Here is an 18,118-nt window from a genome sequence, read left to right as displayed (position 1 = left end):
AGCAGCACAATTAGACCCAACCAAATCATGAGAAAACAAAAAGAGAATTACTTGACACATTGGAAAGAATTAACAAGAAAACTAGAATGCTATTTGGCCCTAAACAGAGAGTACACAGTGGCAGAATACCTGACCACTGTGACTGAGCAAAACTTAAGGAAAGCTTTGACTATGTACAGACTCAGTGAACATAGCCTTGCTATTGAGAGAGGCCACTGTAGGCAGACCTGGCTCTAAAGAGAAGACAGGCTATGTGCACACTGCCCACAAAATGTGGTGGAAACTGAGCTGCACTTCCTAACCTCCTGCCAAATGTATGACCATATTAGAGACACATATTTCACTCAGATTACACAGATTCACAAAGAATTTGAAAACAAACCCAATTTTGATAAACTCCCATATCTACTGGGTGAAATACCACAGTGTGCCATCACAGCAGCAAGGTTTGTGACCTGTTGCCACAAGAAAAGGGAAACCAGTGAAGAACAAACACCATTGTAAATACAACCCATATTTATGTTTGTTTATTTATTTTCCTTTTTGTACTTTAACTATTAGCACATAATATGACATTTGAAATGTCTTTATTCTTTTGTAACTTTTGTGAGTGTTATGTTTCATGTAAATTGATATTCTTTATTTCACTTTTGTTTAGTATCTACTTCGTTTGCTTTTCCAATGTTAACATGTGTTTCTCATGCCAATAAAGCCCTTAAATTGAATTGATATGAGAGAGATTGAGGAGAAAGAAAGAGGGTCGAAGCAGAAGAGGACAGGGCAATGGGAGAGATCAAGGTGAGATATACAGACAATGGATAGAGAGAGCAAGGTTGAACTGTGGAGTAAATAGGGGAAGAGATAGAGATAAGAGGAGATAAAAAACAGAGGAAGCAGGCCTTAGAAGGGTTTAGCCGTAGGGGGGAAAGAAGAGATAGCAGGGGCACAGCATGGGGCAGGGAGGAGAACAAGGAAAGACCGAGAAGGGTGGGGTGTGTGTGTGTGTGTGTGTGTGTGTGTAGTGGTGGGAAGAGTACCAATTGTCATACTTGAGTAAAGATACAGTACCTTAATAGAAAATGACTCAAGTAAAAGTGAAAGTCACCCAGTAAAATACATCTAGAGTAAAAGTCTAAAAGTATTTGGTTTTAAATATACTTAAGTATCAAAAGTAAATACAATTGCTAAAATATACTTACAGTGCATTCGGAAAGTATTCAAACCACCAAGACTCTTCCTAGAGCTGGCCGCCCGGCCAAACTGAGCAATAGGGGAAGAAGGGCCTTGGTCAGGGAGGTGAACCCGATGGTCACTCTGACAGAGCTCCAGAGTTCCTGTGTGGAGATGGGAGAACCTTCCAGAAGGACAACCATCTCTGCAGCATTCCATCAATCAGGCCTTTATGGTAGAGTGGCCAGTCGGAAGCCACACTTCAGTAAAAGGCACATGACAGCCCGCTAAGAGTTTGCCAAAAGGCACCCAAAGGACTCTCAGACCTTGAGAAACAAGATTCTCTGGTCTGATGAAACCAAGATTGAACTCTTTGGCCTGAATGCCAAGCGTCACGATTGGAGGAAACCTGGCACCATTCCCACGGGGAAGCATCGTGCTGGCAGCATCATGCTGTGGGGATGTTTTTCAGCGGCAGGGACTGGGACACTCCTCAGGATCGAGGGAAAGATGAACTGAGCAAAGTACAGTGAGATCCTTGATGAAAACCTGCTCCAGAGCTCTCAGAATCTTGTTTCTCATGGACTGAGAGTCCTTTTGGTGCCTGTTGGCAAACTCCAAGTGGAAGGTTCTCCCATCGGCTTCTTGGTCACCTCCCTGACCAAGGCCCTTCTCCTCAGATTGCTCAGTTTGCCCAGGTGGCCAGCTATAGGAAGAGTCTTTGTGGTTCCAAACTTCTTTCATTTAAGAATGATGGAGGCCGCTGTGTTTTTGGGGACCTTCAATGCTGCAGACATTTTTTGGTACCCTTCCCCAGATCTGTGCCTCAACACAATCCTGTCTCGGAGCTCTACGGACAACTTCTTTGATCTCATGGCTTGCTCTGACATGCACTGTCAACTGTGGGACCTTCTATAGACAGGTGTGTGCCTTTCCAAATCATGTCCAATCAATTGAATTTACCACAGGTGGACTCCAATCAAGTTGTGGAAACATCTCAAGGATGATCAATGGAAACAGGATACACAGGAAGGGGTCATGAAAACTTTCAGAATGCACTGTACATAGGCTTTCTAGGGCGGACCAGGGCTTTTGGCACCGCTAGGTTGCTACGCAGGAGCCGGCTAACAGAGCTTGTGACTTCGCGCTCCAGACCGGACTCCGGGGGGTCTGGAGTAGGGTTGCAAAGAATTTTGGTAACTTTCAAGGAACATATGTAATTTTACCAGATGACATCTAGTGGCCTTTTTGGGTACTTCTGATGGCCTTTTTGGGTACTTCTGATGATCACCGTTGTCTGTAATTATCTCTGGCCTTCTGTGTGGCCTTATCATATGTACCATTAAAACAACTATGATTTTAACATACACAGAATGACAAAGCTGTAAAACATTATCCTAAATATAAATCCTAAACTTAGTGAATACCATTGGGGTTTAATATGATAGAATGCCATAGATTACCGATAACTTTGGTCAATTACCGGTAGCTTTTCAACCATAGATGGGAGCAGAGAGACGAGCGGTGTGCGTGGTTCTGTGTGTGTGTCCTGCCGATGCTACTGTGTGCTCAGCAGGTGGGCAGCTCACCTCTCAGAGTTCCCGCCCCCTGCCTCTCCCTTTCCTCTCATGGTCACGACACGGGAAATAAACCACAGGCTGTCAGCATCTCAGTTATCCCTCTATCTTTCCATCCCTCGCTCCATCCACCCTTCTCCCCCGATGTCGTTTCAGCAGCCGACAGACAGCCGCCCCTGCGTGTGGGTCCGTTGTCAAGGAGAGTGCACTGTCTCACAACACTCGGAAGATGTTTTAGCCACACATGGATAGATGGAGAGAGAGGGCAAGAGCAAGAGATTTTTTTTCACCTCCCTAACGAGCTGAGAAGCGTCTGTCAGTTTGACCTCAGGGAGCAGGGGTCAAGAGGCTACCGGCCAGATGTCATGTTCACTTGCAAAAACATTCTGCAACGGGAAAAACTAAAACGAGAGTTGCTTGTCTTGGCAATTATCCCCCTGTCCCTGGTGTATGCATGAACCTTCAGGGTGTTATGTGGTAAATTCTAACATATAACATAAACACATATGTTCAACCAATACATGATGCATGTCCCATCATGTGTCAAGATGGTTGGCATTTACCTCAGAGCAGAGACCTACACCGTCAGCTGAATGTATGATCTAAACACATGTTCACTCAATACGTACAGTATGTTTCATATAGTACATGTACTGTAGACGTACCTGGTTGGCATTTACCTCGGGACTGAGAATCACCCATTCAGCAATACTGTAAAAGCACTATATCAGCTGGACGCAAATAGTACCTTGTGGGTGTGCTGTTGTCACTCGGAATACCTCAGAACTACACTCAGCATTAAATCTATTTTTACACTGCTCTCATCTCATCCTCCTACACAGAAGATACATTGTCACTATTTCCCCGTTTTAAAAATCAGCCAGTGTTCTTTCGACCACATCTTTTTTTTTTTTGTAGTCACAATGGCAACACATATTCATATTATTTGGTAAAGCTCTCATACATGTGTGGCCCATTTGCAATTCAACTGCTCTTGTAATCCTTGAAAGAAGAAGCAGTGCATTTCTCCAGCCATCCTATCCCGGTGTAAGCGGTATGTCATTGATACATGATACATGATAGGCCTGTGTCTGAGCCAGCATTTACTTCTCCTCATCCCACTAAAGCCTTCTGTGCTGCTTTATCTTTTTCCTCCTCTTTCCTCCTCTCTTTTTTATCAAAACCAAAAGCACTCGGTGCTCTCACAGCCCTGGAGAAAGACGGGTAAAGAGAAAAGAGAAAGAGCAGCTTTAGGGAAAAAAAGATGACAGGGAGGGAAAGATGGTAAAGGAGCGGTGGACAGAGGTTGTCAGGGGAACAAGGGAGGAGAGGAGAAGGTTTGGAGTATTGATCCAGGAAAATGAGCCAGCGGTTAGAATCCTAGCTATGGAATTTCTGAGGAATGTATCTCTTTCCTTCTCTCTCTCTTTCCTTCTCTCTGGCTCTCCCGCTCTCTCCCTTGCACTCTCGGTCTCTCTCCTCTCGCTCTCGTTGTCTACCTGCTGTTGAGGGCTAAGTGGCCTGGAGAAACACGTGGTGTTTTTGTACAGCGTATGACAAGACACACACGCCCGCACACACACACACAAACTACATCGTCTGCCAACAGTAGAGTGTGTGTGGAGATGAGATGCTGGTAGTGTGCTGAACACATGGTTGAGCACTGAACATGAAGAGAATACTTATACTCACATAGATCTCACTGATCAAAATACACAGTCACACACACACACACACACACAGGTTAATGGATGTGCCGCACTGAATGCCCACTCCTTGAGATGAGACCCAGAATTCAAATGCTGTTTATAGTGCTGCTGTTCTTGAATAGCCACACATTGATTTAGCATATTGATTTAGTAAAGGATTGAGGGCATGCTGTGAGTTTCACTAGCACCGAGAGAGAAGTGCTATCTATGTGCTATCTATGGGAATGGAGAAAAGAGGAGGCCAGAGAGGAGAGGGAAAGCAAGCTGGATAAATAAGTGTGGAGAGAGAGAGGTGTTATTTGTGGTAATGGAGAGAGAGAGAGGGATGGAGATAGGGGTGTTATCTGTGGAAATGGATAGAGGGAGAAAGAGAGGCGAGCCTCGCGTGTCCAGCCTTCCAAAATCCTGTGTCTTATGCCAGGTGTACACTACACGATTTTGGCCAGGATTTAGCTGTCCCAGACAAGTTATTGAGATCGGAGACAAAATCCCCATGTCGTTGCTTACTTGGGGTGCCATCGCCGACGCTCGTTTAATGTGAGCGGGTCAAAGACGCAATCTAAGGGCTACCAAGCTGTCCGGATAGTTTCAAACAGGTTCGATTTTTATCGACACAAAATCGGCAATGCTCTTGTAGTGTGAGATGTGCAACGACAACTTTTGAGAACGGTGGTCAGCAATAGCCAGTGGGATGACATTGTTTTGCATCACCCAGAATGTGTTGACTCTCGAGCAGGAGCGATGGCTACAACCAATGCCGAAGTGTCAAATCGGTACAGCTCTGAAGTTGACAATTCAAAATGTTGGCTAGATATTTGAACTCTGTATGGCAAGCGTGAACATCTGACTAAACGTTTATGGGGGCTGCTATGAGCCACAGCTCGTAGCTACTACATTACACCGTATCACATCGCGAGACAGCACGGTATGGGGAACGGAAGATGGCGGAAACTGAGGTTTTGTTTGAAACTGCTTGTGAGTGGAGTGAAGCGAATAGTACAGAAAGTGACGGGTGAATGGGGGGGTTACATTGGCGAAGAAAGAGGGAAATGAGAAGTAAAGCTATGTTATAAAACAGGAAACCACTAGACTCGTTTTCGGTCGGAGTCAGGGTTATGGATCAGTGCTACTTGGGAAATCCGTTTATCGTCTCCAGGAAAATCTGGAATGTCACACGATTTTTTTGTGCGTGTCTGCGGAGCAGAAGGAGCGTGTTTTAAAATATCAGAGTGGAATTTTTCCTGCAGGGATTTTTTGTAGCAGGGCACCTATCAAGGGGGCTATTTCTGGGGTGGCGCATATAACTGAAGACATCGATTGAGTGGTCGGTGCACGTCGACTGACCTGTATGGTGGATGGAGAAAATAAGTTCACTTCATCCATGCTTACTGTTCTTTGATGAAGGAGTCCCTCCCTTCTCATATAAAGTTAGGATTCATGAAATACCCTGTAAGAGCTTTTGTGCACAAGACCCTAAAGTGTCATAAATGTCAAATATTGTGTCAAGTGTGTGCAGAAGGGAATAATATTGTAAGGCCAGATGAAGGGAAATGCTGCAACTGTGGAGGTTAACATGCGCCTGAATTCCTGGAATGCCCTGTTAGGGTGAAGGAGAATGAGATGGCAAGAGTAAGGAGTGTCCAGCGTGTCTCCTATCTGGAGGCGGTGAGAAGATTGGAAGGAATGAGTGGCGGGGAAGAAGCAATGGTAGTAGAGCCACCACGACCAGTGAAGGTTTCTCATCAACTGAGGGATAGTGAAATGCTACATGTTAAAAAGGTGGACTTTGTATTATTCATTGCAATGGTCATAAACTGTACAGCACAAGTGGAGAAGAAGTCTTAAGAAAATTGGAATCATTGTGAATGGCGCTGACATTTTTTGTGGTCTTTGATTTCACAGCCGAGGATGTGTATTTTGGAGTGGACTGTGATTAAAGAAGTCTAAAGAATTAGTGAAGAATCTTGTAGTGTGTGTGTGTGCCACATCGTTTAGAGTGCGCACCACTACATTGGCAACACCAACGAACCAAAAAACGACAGGAAAGATGGTTGTTTAATGTGAGAGGCTCAGCGTTGTTAGGATTTTGAAAGACGTGTTGTGTCCACCGGGTTTACGTGAGAAACCTGAGCTTTTCAGGCAACCATAACCCATTTGAGAAACAATGTGCCTCTGAGCTGTCATGTGGGACATTTCTCTCCATTTTTCCCCGACACAAATGGACTAATTGTTTGTCACAAACATTGCTTGAACCTAACTATCCTATCGCTGTATAAGTAGCGCATATTTTTGCACATGAACTTCCAACTTAGGCTCAACTGTTGCTGCTCTAAACGGCTGGGTCCTCTATCTTAACAGAAACTCACTCACAAAATAAATCTACTCGCCGTATGGTACTGCAAACACAGTTTATCTTTGTCTCGTCCCTCCTCCCATCCATCCATCCCCCTCTCCCACACCTCACTCCTCTCTTCTCTCTCCCCCTCCCTACCTCTAGGTGTGGCGGAGGTGATAGTGTTAATCGGTGGTCGCCAGGCCATCGGTATGAACCAGCGATCTCTGACTGCCGTGACGTGTTTTAACCCTCAGAACAGTAAGTGGTACCCACTGGCCAGCTTGCCCTTCTACGACAGAGAGTTATTCAGCGTCATCTCAGCAGGGGACAACATCTACCTGTCAGGTAGGCTAATGATGGGGATTGCAGCAAACACACCCATGCATGCATGGACACACAAACACACACATTCTCACATAATGTTAACATTGATATTCTTCCGATTATTTTAGATCTGTATTCCTCCAGAGGTCTATCTGTTCTGTCTTCCACACTCCTACACAGAGTTAGACCTTGACATTGGACTGTGAAACAGCACTCCTAGAATTCGTCCTGCTGCATGTTCCCCTCTACCTCATTTCATATAAATGTAAATGTGTGTTGGGCCGGTGGACCTGGCCTATGTGTGTGTCTGTGGGGAGGCAGGCAGTCAGTGGGGAAATCAGCAGTGTACAGTAGTACTAACCATGGCTGAGGACTGTGTGTGTCCCTGCAGAGAATGAATGAAATGTCCACTCTGTTTGCTGTTTCAAACCCAGCTACGCTACATAGACAAATATTGGCAGTAGAATGGTCCGTACTGAAGAGCTCAGGGACTTTCAACGTGGCATCGTCATCAGTAGCCACCTTTCCAACAAGTTAGTTCGTCAAATTTCTGCCCGGCTAGAGCCGCCCCGGTCAACTGTAAGTGCTGTTATTGTGAAGTGGAAACGTCTAGGTACAACAAAGGAGGTAGGCCACACCAGCTCACAGGACCTGCTGAAGTGCGTACGGTGGTAAATTCGTCTGTCCTCGCTTGCAACACTCACTACCGAGTTCCAAACTGCCTCTGGAAGCAGCGTCAGCACAAGATCTGTTCGTCGGCAGTTAAATGAAATGGGTTTCCATGGCCGAGCAGCCGCACACAAGCCTAAGATCACAATGCGCAATGCCAAGCGTCGGCTGGAGTGTCGTAAAGCTCGCCACCATTTGCCTCTGGAGCAGTGGAAACTAATTCTCTGGAGTGATGAGTCACACTTCACCATATGACAATCCGATGGTCAAATCTGGGTTTTGTGGATGCCAGGAGAATGCTACCTGCCGAATGCATAGTGCCTACTGTAAAGTTTGGTGGAGGAGGAATAATGGTCTAGGGCTGCTTGTCATGGTTTGGGCTAGGCCCTTTAGTTCCAGTGAAGGCTACAGCATCTTTGTGGCAACAGTTCGGGGACGGCCCTTTCCTGTTTCAGCATGATAATGCCCCCGTCCACAAAGCGAGGTCCATACAGAAATTGTTTGTCAAGATCATTGTGGAAGAACTTGACTGGCCTGCACAGAGCCCTGACCTCAACCCCATCGACCACCTATGGGATGAATTGGACCGCCGCCGACTGCGAGCCAGGTCTAATGGCCTAATATTAGTGACTGACATCCCTAATGCTCTTGTGGCTGAATGGAAGCGAGCCCCTGCAGTAATGTTCCAACATCTAATGGAAAGCCTTCCCAGAAGAGTGGAGGCTGCTATAGCAGCAAAGGGGGGACCAACTCCATATTAATGCCCATGATTTTGGAATGAGATGTTCGATGAGCAAGTGTCCACATACTTTTGGCCATATAATGTAGGTTATGTTTGTAAAAATAAAGGGTCAATAAGTAATTCCTGAATTGTTGTAAGCTGGGGGCAAATGTAACAAGGTACCGCCAAGATACCATCCCCCACTTGGTGGTACCTTGTTACATTTGCCCCCAGCTTACAACGATTCAATAATTACTTATTGGAAACCAGTAAAAACTATCTTCAACTCAATATTTTTAACATTTGTTTCATGTATATTGCATTTTTTGCTAGAGTCTGATGTGACTGTAGCTGACTTGTGTCTTTGTGTGTGTGTGTGTGTGTGTGTGTGTGTGTGTGTGTGTGTGTGTGTGTGTGTGTGTGTGTGTGTGGTGTGTGTGTGTGTGTGTGTGTGTGTGTGTGTGTGTGTGTGTTTTAAGGCGGGACAGAGTCGGGTGTGACGGTAACTGATGTGTGGTGCTACATGTCTCTGTTGGACAACTGGAACCTGGTGTCTCGTATGACGGTGCCTCGCTGCAGACACAACAGTCTGGTGTACGACGGGAAACTCTATACCATTGGAGGACTGGGCGTGTCAGGAAACCTGAACCATGTAGAGAGGTAAGAGACACTGACACACTTGGACACTATATGCTATTATATGTGACTATGGAGTGGAAACGACTGATAAAGTGGCTTAAGCTTGTAATGGCGCTCGTGTAGCGGTAAAGGAAGCTGTGCTGTGCTACCGAAACACGTCTGTAAGTGCTCTGGGCCGGGAGCAGAGCGAGAAGACGTCTATCCATTGTGACACAGACTAAAGTACTATTCTATTTAAGTAGGACATTTTATGTAGGCTATACTTTTACGGAAGTTATTTTAGTGTCTTATATGTTACGAGGTCACATCGACTTTTGCTTTTACAATAGAGCTCCTTATGTATTGATGTCCTTGGGCGGAAGGATACGCATGTCCCAGTGTGTGCAACTGTCTCGCGGTGTAGAAAAACGTTCAACTTGAAGGACAATTAACGTCAAACTTAATTATTTGTGATAAAAATCCATTTATGATCAGAAATAAACTCTTCCTTTCACCACAGTCTAACAGTGAGACTCGGAAGCCTCTGAGGCAATATGAATGGCAGTGGTAAAATGGCTTCATCTTCTGCTGCTCTCAACACAGTCTCGCACTCACACACGCAACTGGGGTAAAATGTCTTCATCTTTTGCTGCTCTCAGCCGGGCTGGGAAGATTAAACTGAGCAATCAAAAGAACATAACATAACAGAACGTATTACAACAGGCCACCGCTGCTCATTACAGAATGGAGTGGCTCTCCCAAGCCCCTCTCTCTCTCAATGTGGCAGAATACACACACACACACACACACGAGACAACACACAGACACACACCACACAGACACACACACACTGGAGCTGTTCTCTCCGTGTAACAGCGGTCCCTCAAATGGATTCATCTAATTTGATATGTCCCCATAACGCTGCCATGCTGTGTCATTAAGACTGTGTCTGGCTGGAATACTGAGCTCTGTAATGGAAACACGTTTGATTCCTCTGCCTCGAGTCGCAGCTCGTAATTGCAGACCTAACATTGTCCCCAGGCTAGAGTTTCTGGCACGTAAAGCCTGGTAACAGTGTGGGACTGTTTGGGACTTATGGGGTGTGGATTTACCGAGTGACATGATAATCAATTCAAATTCTGAGCGAATCACACCACTATGAGACGTTGCTCCAAATCGTGGCGGAAAAGTGTTTACGTTGCACCACGGAAATAATTCCCCAGAACCCGAGGTACTAGGAACATATTGCCGTTCATGCTAATTGGTAGCTAGCGTAACTCTGTTAGCCGTCCTGTAGCACTGTACACTAACGTCTTCAAATAGAAAAAGTAAAGACATGCAGTCAAAGGCAGTTTGATCATGTATGTTGTGGTTGTGCAGAACACTATCCCATTAAAAAGTACAAGCGCTGTCTTTTTCGCCCCAGTGGCAAGGATGCGGAATGCTACGACTACTGTAAAGCACTGGAGGAGATTGTTAGACCCCATCTCTGTGGGAGATGGCTCGCCACTGGCAGTTTGCGAAAAGTGTCAAACTCTCCTCAGAAGATACTACAAAAGCAGCTGTGAATTGGCGAGAAAGGGCAGATTATTTAGAGAAAGATAGAGTAGATAGACTCATGGAATATCCATGATGGACAAGCTAACCTACTTCTCTTTATTGCACACAAACACAAAAAAAACATAATTGCAGCACACTTAGGGGGAGGATCTAAGGGTTGCTGTAAATGCTGATGGACTGAGAGACCAGACAATTAAAACCAGGGGTTGTTTCGGCCGTTCTGAGGCACTCTGAGACCAGACGTTTCGACGGAGCGAGAGCCGGTTGGTGGGGCGAGATTATTGCAGACCTAGCAGCGCTTCGAGATATTTACAGCCGAACAAAGCTGCGGTGTGTGTGTGTGCGTGTGCGTGCGCGTTTTAACCATGATGCTCAGAAACCCTCAGCCAGTCTCAATAATCAACAATTGTCTGTCAGCCTGAAACAGTCAAAAAGATCTATCGCTTGTTACCGAGGAACTCGGATGAATCGAGAAGGCAGGGGTGGAGAGTCAACTAAGTGTAAGAGGTTGAACGGTGAACTACTAGTGTACCTTCCTAAACAGCAGGAGACTCCATGTGGCAGGGTTGAGGAACATACGAAAAGTTACTTCAGTGCTGTGTCTTGTCTTATCTGAGTGGTTGAAGTGTGCGTGTGTGTGTGTGTGTCCATGCAGCGTGGCTTACTGGTTGTAATTGCTCCCCAGGTAGCCGAGAGCTCCTTGTCTGAAGGATATTTATACTCCTGGCGTTACATACACACACAAACTCAGCAATTTACACACCCGGTGTCGTTAAGCCATTTATGGTCATTTCCTTCCAGTATGGCTGGGCCAGCTAAGCATATGGATTTCTCATCAAAACATGACAGGACTTGAACCTTTGCTCTCTAAAGACTTCTCACTGTCGTCTCACAGTCGGTCTCTCATTTGCTATCTAGCATATGAACATATGGTGGTAGAGTAGGTCTGTCTGTTGGTGGCCGTCCGTCATTAAAATGAATAGAAACTGCCACACGCTGCGCTTGCAAAGTACAGTCCAGTGCATTTTGCAAACAGCTCCAGGGTTGGGGTCAATTCCATTTCAATTCCAGCCCGTTCAGGAAGTACACTGAAATCCCAATTCCAATTATATTCAACACTTTTCAATTTAAGAGAATGTGGAATTGGAATTTGATGTACTTTCTGGAATTGACCCCAACCGTGGTCAGCTCTCCATCCATTGACCATGTTTTGGTTCTTCCCAGCATTATTTTGCAGGATGGCGTTTTGCGCAGTTTGGCCGAGGTGTCGTCAGTGGTCTGTCTTGTCTATCTACTGTATCTGTCTATCTGTTTGATGTAGTGTGTGATTTTATATAGTGGTGTGTGTGAGTGGCTGGTTTAGTATGCAGTCTGCTCTACCAGCCCTACCAGCCCTAGCAGCAGACTAACTGGGCCTCTGCCCTGATGCTCTGCAGCCAGAGTTGATTTGCTCCACTCAGACACTGATTGGCATGCCTGATTGAGGTTTGTTTACAGGCCTGTCTCCCATTGTGTGTGTGTGTGTGTGTGTGTGTGTGTGTGTGTGTGTGTGTGTGTGTGTGTGTGTGTGTGTGTGTGTGTGTGTGTGTGTGTGTGTGTGTGCGTGCGTGCGTGCGTGTGTGTGTCCATGCATGCGTGTGTGTGTCTCTAGCCATCTCATTTGTCAGTCAAGGCCTTAGCCCCAACCTCGGCGCCTCCACCCGCCCTGCCTCCTAATTTGTAGGCCGGGCGTCCATCTTGCTCTTGGTTTCACGGCTCCTGACCGTGAAATTCTCCTACGTTCACAATGATGTCCTCAATCAGTCTGTCTCAGGGCTGCTGCCTTTTCTATACCAGCTCAGCAGGAAACCACAGCAACAGTCTACTGTATCTGCATCACTCACATCATATGTATTCTACACACCCCTCTCAATAGAATAGGAACGACGCTGGTCATCAGGAGCTGAAGACCTAGGAAGAAGTTGAACAAGCAACGGATAATAATCTTGAGAAAACAAAATACATTCTCACATTCAGTATCCGAGGAGTGTTTAGGGTCCAACTTTACTTTTCACGTGGTCGAGGCAGATCCCTATAAGATGAATGACAAAGTCTTCAGCGCGTAGCACAACCTTAGATAGCTGATTGCGAGTTACAACAGCACCGTGCCGACACGTTGAACTGCTAGCCAACCTTATTGCTGCGTTTGAATAATCATGATTTAATGACCTGTCAATCACGGATGGTTTTGTTTTATTAATCGAGCACAATGTACAGGCAGGCAGGCATGTTCCATTACCAGTTTATAATGAATGAAGATTATTAGCTAGCAACATGTCTAGCAGTACTTACTAGGGAAAGGGGGACACCTAGTCAGTTGTCCAACTGAAATGTGTCTTCCGCATTTAAGCCAACTCTTCTGAAACAGAGAGGTGCCTTAATCGACATCCACGTCTTTGGCGCCCGGGGAGCAGTGGGATAACTGCCTTGCTCAGGGGTAGAACGACAGATTTTTACCTTGTCAGCTCGGGGATTCGATCCAGCAACCTTCCGGTTACTGGCCCAATGCTCTAACCACTAGGCTACCTAATACAGTGATATGGTGCATAGTTTAACAAGCCTAATATTCTCTAGTCTAGACTCTAGTACAGGGTTTTCCAATCTCATCGTCAGGGACCACCAGTCCAGTCATTCGTTCTGTTCCACCACAAGGACAACTGATTCAACTTGTCAACTGATCGTCATTGCTTTTGATGAGTTGAATCAGGTGTTCTATATAGAACAGCATCCCTGAGGGACTGGTGGTTTACTAAAGAAGTGAATATGGTTTTGTTACTACTTTGGGAGAAACCTAGGCTGCATTAGAAATGTCTCTTCCCTGTAAAGTGTTGGAATGTTTTTTTTGTGTGTTTTTTTTGTTCCAATGCTGTGCTGCCCAGTGAGTTTCAATTCCCTTCTGATGAGCTGAATTTCACTTTCTCCGTTTCGTGTGTGTGTGAAGGTTAAACTTGTCTCAGTCTTGGCCTTCACAGAGGTATAGGCCTTAGGTAAATGTTAAACGTTTCTTTTCACAACCTTTCATATTCATACCCCTTGACTTATTCCACATTGTTGTGACAGCCTGAATTCAAAATTGATTAAGTAGATTTGTTTTACCCATCTACACACAATACCCAATAATGACAAAGTGAAAGCATGTTTTTAGATTTTTTTTCCACACCTGGATTGTGCAACATTTGCCCATTATTTCAAGTTCTAACCTAAATGGCTCTCAATCAAATAAAAAATGCACTGTCATGTTAACAAACAACATACTTATTTGGATTTAACTTTTAATTTAACTGCACAAGTCAGTTAAGAACAAATTCTTATTTACAATGACGACCTACCCCGACCAAACCTTAACCCGGACGATGCTGGGCCAATTGTGCGCCGCCCTATGGGACTCCCAATCACGGCCGGTTGGGATACAGCCTGGCATCGAACCAAGGTCTGTAGTAACGCCTCTAGCACCGAGATGCAGTGCCTTAGACCGCTGCGCCACTCGGGAGCCCCCCTAAAAACAGGACAGGTCAAAGGAAAATGAACAATATGGAATGGACAATCACAACTGTTGTCCAGGAGTTTCACCCCATTGTCATAATCAGTGGTTTCAAGTTTGTATCCGTACATTTTTGATCATGTTGAAAGAAATAATACTTCTGCATTTCCCGCTGTGTAAACGCATTGCAAATAGGCTCACAATAACTCCTCATAAAGTTGGGTAGCTTATATTCAGAGCTTAAATATTAAATAGCCAAAATGATTAGTCACAGGAAACAGGACTAATAAAGCCTGCTTTACAAATTGTGGGCTTCCCACACGGATGGGCATTCATAAAATTAATATTTTGTCCAGTCTGGACCAGCCTTGCTTGGCCCAAACATAGACGTCTATAAATTGTCATTTTAACTTTCATTCAGAACAAAAAATGAGCCTGATTTCAACACCTGGAAAATACATCTTTTCAACGTCTAGAAAATACGTATTTTCAACATTTGGAAAAGATGCCTTTTCAACGTCCTGGAAAATATGTATTTAAAACGTACGGAAATACGTATTTTCATCTTTCATTCAGAACCTAACTTCAACGTCTGGAAAATACGTATTTTAGATGTCTTTTTAACATCGTTACTGGGACTATTTTAGTTTTGCAGGGTAGATTAATTCTGGATTTTTTTTTTTTAATCAATTTTAGAATAAGGCTGTAACGTAGCAAAATGTGGAAAAAGGGACGGGGTCTGAATACTTTCTGAATGTGCTGTATGTTGTGTAGTGGTCGACCTTGCCCTGCTCTGGCTTTCTGTCTTTGTCACAATAAAAATGTCTAACTTTTCTTCTCAGAAAAACAGTTGTTGCAAACTTCTACAGTAGGTGTTTCTTTTCAGGCCAGTCTCCAGCATTGGACGAAAAGCGCAGTGTGTGTAATAATCAACCTTTGTATCAATTCATATTAAATATATATAGCCCCCGATTTTTCTCTCTTCCTTTTCACCTCTTTCCAGAGAGGACAGTGCATTACAGTCCATATCTTTATCGTGTCTCTACAGTGTGTGTCAAACTCAGTGAGATACTCACACGTTCAGCTAGACACACACACACACACAGCTCACTACCGGTTGGAAAAGGTATTCAGGGCATTCAGCCGCCAGTCAGACAGAGAGAAAGGACATTGTGCTTGCGCGTGTTTGTGTGTGGTGGTGTGCGTGCTTACGTTCTTGTGTACGTCCGTCCTTGAATGTGTGTGTTTGCTCCCTATGGTCCATTGAGGAAAAGAGTGTTAGCCTGTTCACGCCTGTCCCGGTCTCCTCTGTCTCTCCTCTATAGAAGGCCCAGTCTCCACTCAGTGTGGTTGTATAGAAGCTCTACTCAGCCTGACTGTATAGAGTGGTTGTGACAGTAATCGGCTCCATTGTCTGCCTGCTAGAGGAAGCTGTCAAGCCATCGTGAGAGATTCGCCCCCACTTATTTATCCCATTCTACACACACACAAGCTCCCGTTCACCTCTAGACACACCTTTGCCCTGCAAACACTCACACATGCATGATACATACACTCACAGATACACACACACACACACACACTCTCCCATTTAAACACTCATACATGCGCACACTTACACCGTTCATACACTGGCATGGACACACACCCTCCTTTGCTGACAGTACCCATGTAGCACTGAGAAAAACTGCTGCACCGCAAACCAAACCCCTCCAGCCTCTTTCCCCTGTCTCCTTTTCCTAATGTGGCATGTTGATGAGCTGTTTGCCTGTGCCTGTGTTTCGGCTTGGTGCTGGGAGAGGAGGGGGGGGGGGGGGTCTCTCTAGCCCAACGGCAGAGCTCCGTGATGAGGTAAAGTTAGTTCCAGACCCCTGCTGTGGAGGTCCCCCCCTACAGAGCTAATCCTCAACTCCCCAGGATTAACAACTTCACAACCCTGTCCCCTACTGTGCAGTCAAGGCTCCGCCTTACCGCCTTCCTGCTAATCCCCCAACCCCCCTTTTCTTTCCACTCTCTCCCCTACGTTTTACCCTCCCGCTTTCCCACTCAGCCCCTTCCTTGCTGTTTACTTTCTTCCACTCCCAAAACACATTCTTGCTCCATCTACCTTTTGCCCTAACCTTGCTCTCTTTCTACCCCCTTTTTCCTTCTTCCCCCTTTCTCTCCCCCCCCCCTCCTCTCTCCTCTCCTTCTTTCTCTCATCCCTCTCTCTCTGATGTGTAAATGGGTATGAAGGCTAATTCAGCTGAACGCCCCTTCATCCGCTAATTATCAACCTCTCCTCTCTGTCTGTTTCCCCTCTACCCCGGACGTATGGATGTGTTTGTGACCGTAGGGTGTGTGTGTGTGTGTGTGTGTGTGTGTGTGTGTGTGTGTGTGTGTGTGTGTGTGTGTGTGTGTGTGCGTGTGTGTGTGTGTGTGTGTGTGTGTGTGTGTGTGTGTGTGTGTGTGTGTGTGCGTGTGTGCGTGTGTGCGTGTGTGCGTGTGTGCGTGTGTGCGTGTGTGTGTGAGTAAGTGTTTGACCTTAGGCTGTGCTTTGCCAGCTCTGTGGGGTGGCTATATGCGTCTCTGATTTAGTCTCCGGCGCCGGGAGGGAGGAAGAACGTCCCAAAAAAGTCTAAGAATCATCTTTCTTTCTCTCCTCATCTCTTCCTTCATCTCTCTCTCCATCTTTTCGTTTATCTTTTTACCTCTCTCTCACCCCTCTCCCTTCATCTGTCTCTTACATAGTATTGAGCTGTTGTAGTATACCTGATGGCTATATTAAAGCCAGATCATCTGCGTTATCCCTGACACACCAGCTTCATCCTCTTTCACAAGGAGGGCCTGGGGGGAGGGGGGTGTGTGTGGAAGGTGGAGAGTATAATGGAACGTGTGTGCGCACGCACGTGTGTGTGTGTGAAGGCCTGAGGTTTGTGTAGGAGAGGATGATAAAACGGGGATGTCTGGGGAGGACTGCACCGTCCCTCGTGGGGTTCCAGGCGACATCCAGAGAAACAGGCATGGCTGAGATTGGTGGGTTAGGCCTCGGCCTGGGGAGAGTATTAGTGCAGGGGAGAGGGTGAGTGGAGATGAGACAGGGAGGTAATGGGTGTGTGTATGTGTGTGCTTGTGTTTTACCAGGCTAATAAACGACTAGCAGGCGGTTTTGGGTGATTTCCAGGTTTTACCAGCAGGCTAATCATTTCTGTGTCTCTCTCCCCACTCTCTCCCTCCTCTTCCCACCTCCCCCTCTCCCCCTCTTCCCACCTCCCTCCCCCTCTCCCCCCTCTTCCCACCTCCCCCCCCCCTTCCCACCTCCCCCCCTCTTCCCACCTCCCTCTCTCTCCCCTCTTCCCACCTCCCTCTCTCCCCCCTCTTCCCACCTCCCTCCCCCCCCTCTTCCCACCTCCCTCTCTCTCCCCTCTTCCCACCTCCCCCTCTCCCCCTCTTCCCAACTCCCCCTCTTCCCACCTCCCTCTCTCCCCCTCTTACCCACCTCCCTCTCTCCCCCCCTCTTCCCCACCTCCCCCTCTTCCCACCTCCCCCTCTCCCACCTCCCTCTCTCCCCCTCTTCCCCCCTCCCTCTCCCCTCTTCCCCCCCTCTCCCCTCTTCCCACCTCCCCTCTCCCCCCTCTTCCCACCTCCCCCTCTCCCCCCTCTTCCACCTCCCCCTCTCCCCCCTCTTCCCACCTCCCTCTCTCCCCCCTCTTCCCACCTCCCCCTCTCCCCCCTCTTCCCACCTCCCCCTCTCCCCCCTCTTCCCACCTCCCCCTCTCCCCCCTCTTCCCACCTCCCCCTCTCCCCCCTCTTCCCACCTCCCTCTCTCCCCCCTCTTCCCACCTCCCTCTCTCCCCCCTCTTCCCACCTCCCCCTCCTCCCCCTCCCCCTCTTCCCACCTCCCTCTCTCTCCCCTCTTCCCACCTCCCCCTCTCC

General features: G+C 46.6%; 1 protein-coding gene across 2 annotated transcripts in view; it reads left to right on the top strand.

Annotated features, from left to right (window-relative positions):
• Window positions 1-18,118, top strand: part of LOC115174472 (kelch-like protein 29) — a 326,402-nt gene that overhangs the window by 270,890 nt on the left and 37,394 nt on the right. For both annotated transcript variants that reach the window (XM_029733020.1, XM_029733021.1), the window contains 2 exons: window positions 6,954-7,136; window positions 8,985-9,165. In XM_029733020.1, coding sequence (XP_029588880.1) covers window positions 6,954-7,136; window positions 8,985-9,165 — 364 coding nt within the window. The remainder of the gene's footprint in view (window positions 1-6,953; window positions 7,137-8,984; window positions 9,166-18,118) is intronic.

Source organism: Salmo trutta, chromosome 35 (assembly GCF_901001165.1).
Source record: "Salmo trutta chromosome 35, fSalTru1.1, whole genome shotgun sequence".
NCBI classification, from domain to species: domain Eukaryota; kingdom Metazoa; phylum Chordata; class Actinopteri; order Salmoniformes; family Salmonidae; genus Salmo; species Salmo trutta.
Note: the sequence above shows the minus strand (reverse complement) of the source record. Positions and strands in the feature narration are given on the sequence as shown.